At 42.8% G+C, this 14,144-nt stretch overlaps 1 protein-coding gene across 11 annotated transcripts in view; it reads right to left on the bottom strand.

Moving 5' to 3' along the window:
• Positions 1-14,144, bottom strand: part of SCAPER (S-phase cyclin A associated protein in the ER) — a 238,025-nt gene that overhangs the window by 128,154 nt on the left and 95,727 nt on the right. For all 11 annotated transcript variants that reach the window (XR_014785311.1, XR_014785312.1, XM_084816787.1 and 8 more), the window contains one exon: positions 4,929-5,065. Coding sequence is in view for 9 of the 11 variants with exons in the window: in XM_084816787.1 (XP_084672913.1) it covers positions 4,929-5,065 (137 nt within the window). In the remaining 2 variants the exon portion in view is untranslated. The remainder of the gene's footprint in view (positions 1-4,928; positions 5,066-14,144) is intronic.

The raw sequence follows: 14,144 nt of genomic DNA, 5'->3' as shown, positions 1-14,144 counted from the left end.
GTGTTTATTATTACATTTTCAATAATTAATATCCAAGGAGCTCAGGGAACCTTACATAGTCCCTCTCTTTTACCCTCACAACCCCCCTGTGAGATAGGCAAGAAAGATAGAGAACGATTGGCCAAAGGTCACCCAATAAGCTTGGGGCCACGCAGGGATCTGAACCCAGGTATTTTATTTATTTACAATATTTATATACCACTCCACATCAAAAGATTTCGGAGCAATGAACAGCAAAGATAAAAGAATAAAACACCATATTAAAACAATTAAAACATTTTAAAAGGAACAAATTCTGAACTTAATAAACTGGCTGGTCACTCAAAAAAGGCCCCTCGAAATTACAATGCCTTCAGGAGGCGCTGAAAGCAACACAATGTTGGCACCTGTCTGACCTCCAAAGGCAGGGAGTTCCACAGGAAGGGGGCCACCACACTGAAGGCTCTTTTCCTAGTGGACTCCAGCCAGACCATGGGTCCATGTGGAACCACCAGGGACATGCCCTCTAATGACCTCAGTGACTGGGCAGGTTGGCAGTCTTTGTTAATCTAAGTCCAACAATCTAACCACTACACCTTACTGGATCTCTGCTTAGAAGGGAAGAAGTAGTGTTAGGTGAAGGAAGGTACAAATCCTATAGCCCGTTCACAACTGCTTAATCATGGGGTAGCAATCAGCAGTATTATGTCTGCACTGCCTTTTACTTCCTCATGGCATTTGGAGACTTAGGAATTCACATCAACAGAATCCAACTGCCAAATGTTTGAACAGAATTACACCTTATATCTAACATAGTGATTGAGTTAATAAATGTTGGCAGCATTCTCTATCAAGTACACTGAGATCTTGACACAACTCATCTGATCTGCAGCTCAGGTTTTAAAATACATAAATTCATAGCCATCCATGCCCATTGAAGACATCCTCCTTTGATGTCGTGAATGAGAAAAAGATCATGTTAATTGCACTTCTTATTTACTCTTTCTAGTAATTCTCCAAACCTGCTAGATTCTCTAAGCAGATTGGGTGCACCAGACAGACAGACAGACAGACATGGGTGGCTAAGTAAGGAGAGGCAGAAATATGAAAAGCTTTTAAGACAAGGATGAAAAGCATGACCTTTATCTAAGAGGAGAAAGGAAGGATTCGGAGAGAGACATGACATGATTATAGTGACAAGCAAGGAAGTTGATTTTCAAGTTTGCACAAAGTCAGTGAGAAGTAGCTTTTGTACGTTCTGCAAATATTTATCTTCACCAAATACATGCCCTGGGCTATCCTTTGCCCCTTAATTATCTTTCTTGTTTATTTCATACTTACCTTCTTGCTGGCTGGAAGGCAGGCCGTGCTTTGTTTCTTTGGCTAACCCAAGATGTGCAGTGTAATCTCTGTCTTAACCTATATAATGCCATTTTCCCATTCAATAACAACACTAAATTCAAACTCATTTCACTAGTTTGGCAAATGGGACTTGTTTTGTCCAGAAAGAGGGTGGATGATTCTTTCCTTCAATTCATGTGATAACCCAAAATGGCAAGCACATTTTAAAATGCTGTTTCTAAATAGTGGCAAAAGTTATATAACTTGAACATCATCCAGAAAAGCAAACTAATTCGTCATCGAACTAAACCACTATCAACCATTCTGGGAAGTGGAGACTTTCCTACACAATTTGAAAAAACAGACCAATGACTTCATTAATGCCATAACATTTCCCTGCAATTCAGAATTAAAGCTGCAGTCACCAATCCACTGTAAGGATCTTGAAGCACTATTTTGATAGCATCACATACATGTTAATATGGAATAATTTACTTTGCTATATATCAGCTATAGCAGTACCAGCTTAATGGCTTGGGGTTATAAATATTATTAATAAGACCAAGAAAACTTAAGAGAATAAGGTATCTCATTGATCACGAATTGTCCCTTCATTCACCTCTGCCATTATGGGTGATTTCATATACTGATTTTGATTTAAGATCTAACAGCTTAGAATGCAATACAAGCCCATCTGAGTGCATTTACTTGCTTGTCCTCAATTTTAATACTTTACTATTTCCTCATTTTTGAAGTGGGTTTAACATTCCATGTCCTTAAGCTGGGCAAGTTTTGCATCATGATGTGTCATACAATTGTAGGCATAACACCTACAAATGCATACCAAAATGAATTATGTGGATAACCCAACTCTAAGCTCACACTATAGATGGATTAAGATCCGGTCTTGCTCTTCAACCTTTTACTTGCCCCCAGCTAATTAATTTCTTTAAATCCAAAATCTAACCTCATTCCAACCTATCCATTTCCAGCTATTTCTTCATCTAACCATTTAGATTAAAATTCACACAGTGCAACCCTCTGCATGTTTATGCAGAAGCACGTTCCACTGTGTTCTATGAGGCTTACTCCAAACTGAAACAAGAGCCTTAATGTTGCGTCTATTATAATCTCCTTAATTTACTGGGTACAAGGAATCTCCTCAACATGCATAATATTTGCTGTTACTTAGAGAAGTACCAAGTGGTAAGTTAAAGGTAGAGCAGAGGGCGTGGCATTAAAATTAAATGTTCTACTTAGTACATGCTCTAAGGCTGCACTCCTATGGACACTTTATTTTTTGAAATATATTTAGGTTATTTTTAGTCTGCTCTTTGATCCTATCAAATTCGCAAAGCAGGGTACAATTTTTAACAATGCAAATAAAATTACAAGCAGACAAAACAAAATCAAGAGCTGGCATTAAAAACCACCAATAAACGACTAGCAATAAAAAGAATGTGTAAAAAAGGAAAGGTCTTACAGGTTTATTAACTCCGGCCTTATCGGAACTTGTGTCCTTTAAAATGTTTTAATTGTTTTAACATGGTGTTTTATTCTTTTATCCTTGCTGATCACTGCTCTGAAATCTTTTGATGTGGAGTGGTATATAAACATTGTAAATAAATAAATACTTAAAAGGGGGAAGTTCCTCAAACTTTGCAGAGTGCTAGGAAGCTGATTCCAAAGCTTGGGGGCCAACACTGAACAGGTTCATGCATAGCCGGCCCTACATTAGGTAAAGTGAGGTATGCTGGGAAGAAGCAGCAAGATGCTGAAAGACAGAGCCATGTACCATGCAGCCTGCCTCGCACCCCCTAAAACTAGCCTGCTGCTGTGCTGGAGAGCGCAGTCCCATTCTCAGCATCAAAGAAAGTTTCAACTTCCAGTCCAGTTGGGTTTTGTACTTTTAGCGGGGGAGGGGAGCCATCTTGTTATTTGCCGCAGGCAACAAATACCTTGGACAAGTCCTGGGCTCGTATGGTAGCAGCCAGCAGCCTAACAGATGGCAAGATCGCCAGAAGGTTCTTATCCCCAGATCTCAGAGGTTGGGAAGGTACATTTCAAAAGTACACAGTGACTTACTTCTAGTGAGTCTTTATGTTTTGTACACTGCCTTGAAATCTAATAATGATGATGGCCAGTATGTAAACATTTTAAATAAATAAGAACAAACATGCTTAGGATTGCACTTCCCATCCTTTCCATTTTGTTCCATTTATTTATTTATTTATTTATTTATTTATTGACTGCTGGTTTCATACACAACCCTTATACTCTTCTGGCTCAACGATTTATCAGTTGAATATAACCCAACTGCGTTGGTTCATCTTTAAGTATCATATAAGCTACGTTTTCTGCTCAAAATTAACAGACCAAAAAATAATAATAATGTGCTTGCTTACTGAGACTAAAAACCTAGAAAGGGTTTTTTTCAGTGGATGGATTTTCACACCATCCATCCATTGCTCTACACTAGCCTATGATGGGAGTTGTAGTCCCACACATCTGGAGGGCACCAGGTTGGAGAAGGCTGCTCTATACCACGAATCACTTCCTTTTGCACTGCAAAGTCCTACTGAATGTAGCATGCAAGGTTATGCCATGTATTTATTACTGCACTGTTATTGCAAATAATGCCAACTTATCTAGAAGCTGTTGCAGACTAAACAATAAGCCTATTCGTGATGCTGGCCATGGATTCAAAAGAAGAAATGAAAGCATCAAACTAATGGATGCAAATTAAAGGTGGGAAGATTTGCTATGTAACTGCATAACCATTTTTATTACAATATCATAAAGCTGCTAAAACTATACAAACACCTATAACAACAAAGCTACTGAATGGATTCACACATGTCCCCCTGGCAATTAAAAATAGCCGTGCCAATATTTCACTGCTTATAATGGATTTTGACTAAGTGAAAGGAATCCTTTAAATAGGACGTCATTTAAAGAACAACAATATCAATGACAGATTATATTGGAGTGGAGATAACCTCCGCCAGGGACATTGGAGCTCCAAGGCAAACTCATGATAGAATGATGCCCCTCATTTCATTCTGATCCGCGGATGTCACATTTTAGGCCAATGACAAACTGCAGGTCTGACAACTCACTTTCCATTTTAAGATATTTCTAACTTTTCCTTGTTGTGGCAGGCAACAAAATTGATTAAACCCAGCCTGGGGATTTGACACTCCAGCCGACTGGCTTCTATTTGTTGATTACTATTGATTTTCTTTGATACTTCATTTTAAAAATCAATAGCTCAGAAGAAAAATAGGCATGGTTTACACATACTTAAACATACTATTGTATGCTAGAAGAGGCTACAGTTTTGGCAGGGCTCTGGCATCCAATTACGAGGAAAGCTCTTAACAGGTGAAAGCAAGGGCTCCAGATCGATATTCAGTTTTCTTCCTCAATCAGAGAAAGTGGCCATAAATTAGGCTCATCAGTGTTATTTTCAAGATGTTCCTGAAGCAAATAACTTCAAAGGGTTTTCTTTTTCTTTTAGATTTCCAAGGCAATTTTTTTTGAAGGACAAAAGAAAAACAAAACAAGCTTTACATACTGCAAAGCCAGATGAAAAAAAAATTCAATACCTTGAGTTCATCCGTGCCTTTAGTTTCTTGGCCTTCTTTTTTGTTTTCTGCCTCTCCTCACCATCTTTTAAGGGCTCTGTTGGGATGGAGCTTTCTACCATGATATCCACAATGTACTTCTTTAAAGACAGGTGTTCCTGGAGGAAGGAAGCAAGCAATAGTTAACACAGAAAATATTGTATTTCTGCTGGGATTTAGTTTCCACATCCAAAAAGGGAACAAATGATAAACTATTGAAAATACAGGGGGTTTTTTTGGTTGTTGTTGTTGTTTTTACAAAGAATAACTAAACTGAGTGGATGATGAAGTATGTTTTGGCTTACAAAATGTCTATCTATGTATATTACAGAAGAAACAGCGATGCAGACATCGTAAGCCCAGGGCCAGTTCAAAGTCAGTTCTCAGTGTGGTACAAACCACAAATGCAGACACTGCCAGTTCCAACTATTGCTGTAGCTGAACAGTATGGTACCATGATCATGGAAATGCCTACCAAGAAGTGGGCAGTATTAGTGGACTGCCCATTTGAAAATCCAAACCAGGAACAGTATCATAAAAAAGAATGTGCTACCTTTCATGTTTCAAAGAACTCTTCATTCATTTCATTTTATTTATTATATTTCTATACCACCCCATAGCTGAAGCTCTCTGGGCAGTTTACAAAAAATAAAAACCATTAAAATACATTATATAAAGTATAAAACCATTCACATAATGACATAGAACAGACAGCATACACGACAACAACATATATCTAAAACAATTTAAAACCATCAGCCAGAGACAATCAAAGAGACTCCTTATATGCTGCCAAATACCTGAGAGGACAGTGTTAACCTTGTGCTGAAAAGATGACAATGTTGGCGCCAGGTATGCCTTGTCACGGAGATTTTTCCATAAATAGGGGGCTACCACTGAGAAGGCCCTCTTCTCTGTTGCCACCCCCTGAGCCTCCCTTGGAGGAGGCTCCCAGCGGAGGGCCTTAGATGCAGAGCATAGCGTATGGGTCGGTTCACGCTGGGAGAGGCGTTTTGTCAGGTACTGCGGTCCTGAGCTGTGTAAGGCTTTATAGGTCAAAACCAGCACTCTGAATTGGGCTCAGAAGCATATAGGCAGCCAGTGTAAGTGGGCCTCTTCAGGCTTGATGTTAAACAGAAAAAGCAGGGAGTAAGAAGGCGTAGGATCATGTGGATCATGTTTCATCCCAAATTCAATGATAGAACACGTGGCTTATAAGAACATAAGAGCAGCCCTGCTCCCCCATACCAAATGTCCTTCTAGTCCAGTTTCCCCTTTCACATAGTGCAACCAAATGCTTCTGGGAAATTCACAACCACGAATTTCCACAAGCAGGCTGGTCACAGCCTTCCCCTGTTGTTTGCTCCCCAGGAACCAGTACTCAGAGGTACATTACCATTAGACGTGGAAGTACCATATGGCCACTCGTTGCTAATAGCCACTGATAGATCTCTCCTCTAGGAAATGCATCGAATCCCATTTTAAAGCCATCTAAGCCAATTGCCATCTCAACACACCCCATGGCAGTGAATTCCATACCTTAATTAGGCGTATCCCCTTTCCCAAGTGACATAGTGTCTGGCAGGGATGTCGAAACTGTTTCAGCTCAAGGACTGGAGCCCATGTCAGAGAAGTTCTTGGGGGCTGCATTCCAGGGGTGGGCGGGGCCAAAGGCAAAAGAGGCGGGGCCAAAAATACCAGCCTATTTTAGCTTAAGGCTCTTGCTACCTGGAACTAAGCTTTAGGAGAAGCATTTCCGCCTTTTAGAATGGGGGGAAAAACTGCACAAAAGCCAGGAAGCCACGAAACCACTGGTGGCTGGGGAAAACGGGCTGGGGCCAGGTAAAGGCAGCAAAGTCCTCCTGGGGAACCCTAGAGGGCCAGATTGGGACCCCAGGAGGGCTGGCTTTGGTCCCCAGGCCTGAGATCCTGCACCTCTGGTGTATGGGTTTAAGTGCCCTAGGGCGTAACCCTAAGTGGAGAGGCAGCCGCCTCTGAACTTCAAGGCAACCACCTATCCAATGCAGGGCAGGAGGAGCATGGAGGGGATCTTCTCTTCCACGCTCTGGCTGTCTTGCATTCGCAGCTAGACGGCCGGTTTTGGCTGTCTAGCCACAGGGCGTCGGAGCGCGGGGTGCGGAGGCCGGACGACGCATAGGCAGTGTCATACTGGCACTTCCACACTCCCCTCCCCCAGGAACGCCCCCTTTTGCCCCGCTCCACGCTGCTCTTCCAAGGGCAGAGCCCGGGGACAATCTGCACCGCCTACGAGGCGGCGGGGGCGGGGAGGCGTTTCTCTGGAAACCGACCTCGGAACACGGGCTCCGAGGTCGGTTCCCGGAAACCAACCAATCCTACGGCCCTCTAGCCACAGACGAGTGGCCATAGGATTGCGCCCTTAAAGTGTAACACACACTATGCCTATTCATATTTGTTTGCTTTAGCATAGAGGTTTTCACCGTCCAGATTTTCTTTGCAAACCTCAGGGTGCCAGAACCTACTGTCTGGAGGCAAGCAGGAGGCCAAGGAACTGGGGATGGAGGCAAAAGCAGCTCATCCTGTGCCTCAGTGGCAAATGGCTAAGACTGAGCACCCAAGGAGTCAGCAGCTTTACAGGGATGGGTAGAACTCTACTGGCCCCTAGTGACCCCTGTTGTATGCTGGTAGCTGCAATGCCACCCTCTGGCCATGTGCAGGGATGGCTCTACAGCAGGGATGTCAGAGAATTCTGCCACGGATCTCGGGGAAGCCGAATGCCAGTGCATTCAGCCCCCCGAAATTGGTGGCGGAATGGCCTCCCCCCCCCCCCCCGGGACGAGACTTACCTGGGGCGGATCTTCCGGGTGGCGGCGGCTCCGGGGGCTGCCGGTCTTCTGACTGGCTGCCGCCGCTGCCATTTCCAGTTAAAAAAAAAAGACGTGATAGGCTACGTAAAGATTTACGGAGCCTATCACGGCTAGGTTTAAAAAAAGAAACCGTGATAGGCTACGTAAATGTTTACGTAGCCTATCACGTCTGACTTTTTTTAAAAAAAAACCCGCACGTACGCAAATGGCGGCGGCCACAGCCGCCACCATTTGTGTATGCGAATTGTTTTTTTTTAAAGTCAGACGTGATAGGCTACATAAACATTTACGTAGCCTATCACGGCTGACTGCAGGGACGCAAACGGCAGCAGCTACGGCCGTCGCCATTTGCGTCCCTGCTAGCCAGCGGCCGGATGTCTGGCTGCTGGCGGAGCCAGCCAGCGGCTCCGCAGAATCCCTGCAGAGCAGAGCCAGCTGGCCAGGATTCCGGGGGGAGGGACGGAATGCCTCCCCCACACCATCAACATAATCCACGAACAGGTAAGTGACTTTCGTACATCCCTACAGTCTCCAGGGCAGGAAAAAGGGCAGGCCAGGAGCTCCTTCTTCCAGCAAGCCGCCATGTTGGTGCAGAGAGGAAAGCTGCCTGGCTCTTGGGGTTAGAGCCCATGATTGGAGGGCTCATGGTCCTGCAGACAGCTAGAAATAACAATGTGCATCAGCCCCGACAGTTGTCAACTTATACTTCTGTTCAGCAGCATTACTATCTATTTATTGTGCGTTTTTTTCTGAGAGCAGAAGGGAGGAGACATTAATCCCCTCCTCTGAAACACAGACTTTCACATGGTTAAGTATAACGTGACATTCCCTCCTCCGTACGCTCAGTGATAAACGATAAACACTCTGCCTATTAGGTGGGAATTATGAATGGATCACAGCTTCTCACTCCTCAAGTGTCTTTCCTGATCTAATCTGCAACTTAACAGACATCTCTGTCTGAAAGATAAGAATTCAACACACACATCCATTCATCTTTCTCTGAGAGGCAGGAGAGGCCTTCACTTTTGGGAACAGGACATGGGATGGCGGCAAAACACGCCATCCATCTCAACAAATTGGGGCGCCTATACACACACACACACACACACACACATACAAAGGGGGTTTCTCAGCGTTCTCGGCTTTCAGTCACAGCAGTTCGGATTAATCTCAAACTTCATCATTCTAAATAAAAAGCAGAGTAATAACACGTTGCATCACATCTAACTGTCACTTCTTCAAAGAACAGATCAAAGCGGAGGGATTAGCACAGTGGGCAGATCTAATATCTAATGTGTGAAGAAAAAAAGACATCGAACCAGTAGCTCAGAAAGTATTGAATGTCAACAGCAGACTGTGAATCCTGCAGTTGCCACGCTGTGATATGCTTCAATGACTATAATTTCTAGTTATGTTTCTCATATTTGCTGGCAATAAGATCATTTTCAAAATTCACCTAAGCTTATCCCGTTGAAATGAGCACTTCACTTCTTGGAAATTGAATGAAGTTCAACACCAAAAAGGCTGTGTCCAAGTATATGAAGTAGTTCCAACCGCTAAAGCGGCATGACATTCAATAAAATGTGATAATCTTCCTAAAGCTTTTGCTTAATCTGTAACATAGGAACATATCCAGTCCATACACAGGGCTCTCTTGCAAAACTAAGACCGTAGCTCAGACCCAAACAGAGTTACTCTAGCCACAATCAAGGGCTTGCGAATACACAAAGGGATTTTCTCCCAGTTTTTCTCTTTGTAGAGCAAAGCCACAGGCCATACCACAAATTCTCTTGAAAAGTCCTGTCAGTTTCAAAACTAGCTTGCCATGCAGAACCAGGAGGTGTTTCTCGAACTTCTGTTTGAGAAACACAAGTCCCAATGCCTCTATAGACACACAGACCTGAGCCTGTAGTTCTCTGGATCCTGACCAATTTTGTTTAATCGCTTATTTCATACCAGCCACCCTTCTGTACGTAAATGTCTGGTGTAACAGGAGAAGAAACTGAATATTTGCATAAGGGACACTGGATACCGCAGTTCGTGTTGTTGTAGCGGTTTATACATGGCACCTGGTGATGAAAGGCACCCACTCAACCTCCCACTGAAAAAATTCATGGCCAGTGGAGGACGGATGATGGGAGTTGTAGTCCAAAACATCTGGAGGGAACCAGGTTGGGGAAGGCTGAGCTTCCCTCTTTAAAATTATGCCACCATAACAACATTGGTTAGATAACTTCAACAAGACTTGCCACAATATTCCAGCTTTTCCCAGAGAAACAAAGGCAGCATTCAGCACTGCAAACTCTAGAAAAAGCAAACGTCACATCAAGTGCATACTTCTGCGATCACTTGGAAAATAAACTGTGATTCCATCTGGATCATAAGATAGAAACATAGTTGTATACCATTTCATAAATCCATAAACAATATTGCTATTAAGCTGGAAGAGATTCTGAATAAGGAAACTATTTTACATAAAAATGGCTAGTTTTTTGTGATGTGAAAAAAAACGTGAAAAATAACCCAGATAAATAACAGACGTTAATGAATACTTGCTTTGGTCGTGTAACCCAAGACAAAAAAATTGAGGCACTTTGATATTTTATGAATTATGTACCTAAACTGGAATTTATGTAAACTTTATCAGTTTAATGCTATTATAATTATCTTAATGCATTTGAAATTGAAGAGTCAGATCTTATACCAGAAGTGAGGCTTACAGAAAGATTACAACTGGGCATATTATAAAACATTTCAAAGACAGCAATGATAATTTCATCAGAGATGCATGTCAGATGTCTTATTAATACTCTTTTTCCAAGAATGCAATTTACTGCAGGGCTGGCATTAGCAGCCAGGTTTTCACCACTGCATACAGCCTGAAATTGAGCATGACTGCCTGTAAACTATAAGAAAAGATCAGGGCTGTAACTTCTGCTGGGGAGTCCAAGTACGGAGCAGGGCTAAAGATGCAGAGTACAGAACTGGTGCTACACAAAAACCCTATATGTGTTTTAGCTGTTAAAAGAAATAACATGCCTTCATCCCCTCCAAATGACTAAGCTACTATCATGTGCAGTTTGGGGGCTTCCTGTTTGAGCATATTGCCATAACCCAGTCTTCCCCAACCTGTCACCCTCCAGATGTATTGGACTGCAACTCCCACAATTCCAGCATGGCCTATGACAGGTTGGGGAAGGCAGCCGTAATCTATGTGGGGCTGCCTTTGAAAAGAGCTTGGAAACATCAGCTGGTCCAGACACTCAGCAGCTCAGTTCCTGCTGACTGGTGCTAGACACTCTTCTTCCAGCCTCAAGAACCACCTTCTCCCACCCAAACTTGCCCAAGTGATAAGATCAGTCTTGCAGGCCCTGTTTTCTGTCTGGTCATCATAGGAGATAAGACAGCTAGTTACAAGATATAGGGCCTTCTTAGTGGTGGCACCAAAACTTTGGAATATCCTTCCTGTAGACATTCACCAGGGTCACAATATAATTAACAACGGGAGAGGCCCCTTGTGTTCTCCTTGTAGGGTTCCGGGAGGCACCTGAATGGCCACTATGGGAAACTGGGTGTTGGACTAGATGTACCTTCAGTCTGATCCAACAAGGCTCTTCTCGTGCTGAAAAAGTCCCAAAGGGCCAACAATTATGGATCGATTCCCACTTCACATTTTGTACTCGGGTACAAATACTGTACCCTCCAATGCCAGGGTGGGAAGAAGGTATATCGAGACTTACTGGTAGATCTCTGGGTGATTTGCAATAGACCACCAAGCATTACCAACTCCTAATAGTCTAACAAGAGCAACAACTAAAACCAGGTTGCTGAAAAAGAGCACTGGGGGGAAAAACAGAAGTAGATTTCTGGGTAAAAGGACTTGTGAGCTTGGTCTTCGTCCTGATCACAAATTCCTGCACTGAGCAAGTGCTCAGAGACACTCTACTCCTTACTTCGTAGTGTATGTCTGCCTACCTGAGCTACTATTTTCCACCTGGCTCTGATTGGTAGATCTTGGGGTTCCAGTAAAACATAAAGTGGATCCCGCAAGCCTGAAGTCTGCCCACCCCTCTGCCTAACATTTCACAGATGAAAATAAGGACGCTCCCATGCTGAAGCCCTTCAAACTTTTAATCAAATTCCAAGCAAGTACAGTTGCCTATATTTTTTCTGACTAATACACACACACACAAAACAACACACACTCACACACACTCCTTTTATATGCTGTATAAATCGTATTTCTACTCCTTCATTAGACACTGAGCTCCTACTTATGCTGTTTTACTGTAGAAGTTCCATAAGCATATTGGTTATAGACTTAAGAATTATAATTAGCAAATTTCTTTGTTTCTTTAGTGATCTTGATTTATTATGTATGTTTTTCTTCTTGCCTTTGTTAAGTTTATTTAGAAATCAAATAACATTTCATAAAAATACAGTAAAATAGGGATGTGTTTGGAACACTCCTCATCTCGTGCCGAGGATCATGTCACCATCTCCACCCTCTCCTGGGGAAATCAGGGTGCCAGATAATGCTATTGGCATTGTGCCAGAGTAGTTTATGCTAGCTGGCACAATGTAATTTACATTAGCCATTGCACCCCGTTACATACCCTCCATGGTCAAAACCTCATCACCCCCCGCAGACGGATGCTGCATTCATTTACTCTGAAATATATCTGTTTCCTCCACAAATTTAAAAACCAAGGCAGCTCTTTCAAGACTGGAACTTCTGAAAAACTAACTGTCCCACAGTGTTATCAAAAGCTCAAACTGAATCTTATTTATTTATTATTACATTTATATCCCACCATTTTTGTGAGGAACCCAAGGTGGCTTACATTGTCCTCCTCCTCTCAATTTTACCTGACAACAACCCTGTGAGGTAGGTAAGGCTAAGAGTCAGTGACTGGCCCAAAGTCACCCTGTGAGCGTCATGGCCAAGTGGGGACTAGAACCCGGATCTCCTGTGTCCCAGTTCAACACTCTAACCACTACACCACACTGGCCACCTTAGCAGCTGCAGTATGTGAAATGGTAGGGTGTGTACTGCATGGTGCCTTAGTGTTCAGGCACGCACACTTACAAACATGTGTGCTACCAACAAAAGGCATCCAGCCCCCACTCTACAGTTAAAGAAGAAAGAACTGAGACTTGAAGGATGATAATACTAGCAACTCACACTAATGACCGTATAATAGGCAAAACCAGGGACAATGACCAGAGAACGAGGATAGTTGGACTATATCTGCAGGTACCTTAGAATCAGTCCTATGAAATTCAGTATATTCATCATTGATCAACTGAAATCCTTACAGAAGAGCTCTCTTTAGAACACAGTTACAAAGTCGTGCTTTTATTGTTATGACTGGTAAAGCCATAATGGAGAAAACCATTATCAGCTGACTCAACATTTTACTCACAGCATAATTCCAGCTTAGACTGTGGTCTGTGTGTCCAGACTTGCACAGTGAATTGATTTAAAATCAAGACAAATTATATCACCAAGACTTTATTTAAATCAATTACTTTAATCAACCTCTCCATTAGTAGTTCATTTTTTAAGGGAAGTGCATCCTCATTTGTTCATTCAAACATTGATTTACAACCAAACAGAACTTCTGTGCTTCATGAAGTTGAGTACTGTACCACCAGTGGGGCTCACACTATAGCTTTGTGGGTGATTATTGTTCTTTAACGCTTGAGGATGTTTTATAATTATACATGATTAAGATGCTTTCAAAAAGGTAAATATGGTATTGCTTATTTACTAGCAATTCAAACTAGTACTGCCCTCTGCTGGGTCTCTATGTCAGTATACCCTCTCTTTGAGTTCCAGTACATTTATTGTTCCTTCAAAACACAAAGATGGCTGAACAGACAGAGGTAAACAGAGATGCCCATGTTGCATGAAGTGAAGCATGGCAAGAAAAGGTGGTGGGAACTGACTTCTTGCAAGGTTGGAAGCTCAGTGACAGTGATTTGGCAGTTAGCTTGCCACACTGGGTACTACTGACTGGTGCAGAGGGAGAGGTAGCTGGTCAAAACACTTCCCATGGTCCCAGTTGACAAGCCTCACCACCATCCCATTCTCTCCCGCATTCCCTTCCAGTTCATGTGCACAGGAAATAGCTTGCAAAGTGAGAGAGATGTAGAAAAGCACATGATGGAGAAAACTAACTCCCCACCTCCTGATCACTGGAGAGAGGGTTGCCAATAAAGAAGCTAAACAGTACTTCTCAAGGGACCTGGGTGAACTCGGGGCCTGTTGGTAGCTTGCCGCTACTATAGCAGGGGTGGGCAGAAGGTGGATCAGAAGCTACTGGTAGATCTTTGGGTGACTGTAGTA

The sequence above is a fragment of the Heloderma suspectum genome, chromosome 11 (genome assembly GCF_057233095.1).
Source record: "Heloderma suspectum isolate Gila_16-S chromosome 11, 16-S_ref, whole genome shotgun sequence".
Classification (NCBI taxonomy): Eukaryota; Metazoa; Chordata; class Lepidosauria; order Squamata; family Helodermatidae; genus Heloderma; species Heloderma suspectum.
The sequence above is the reverse complement of the archived record's forward strand: the minus strand, read 5'-3'. Positions and strand labels throughout refer to the sequence as shown.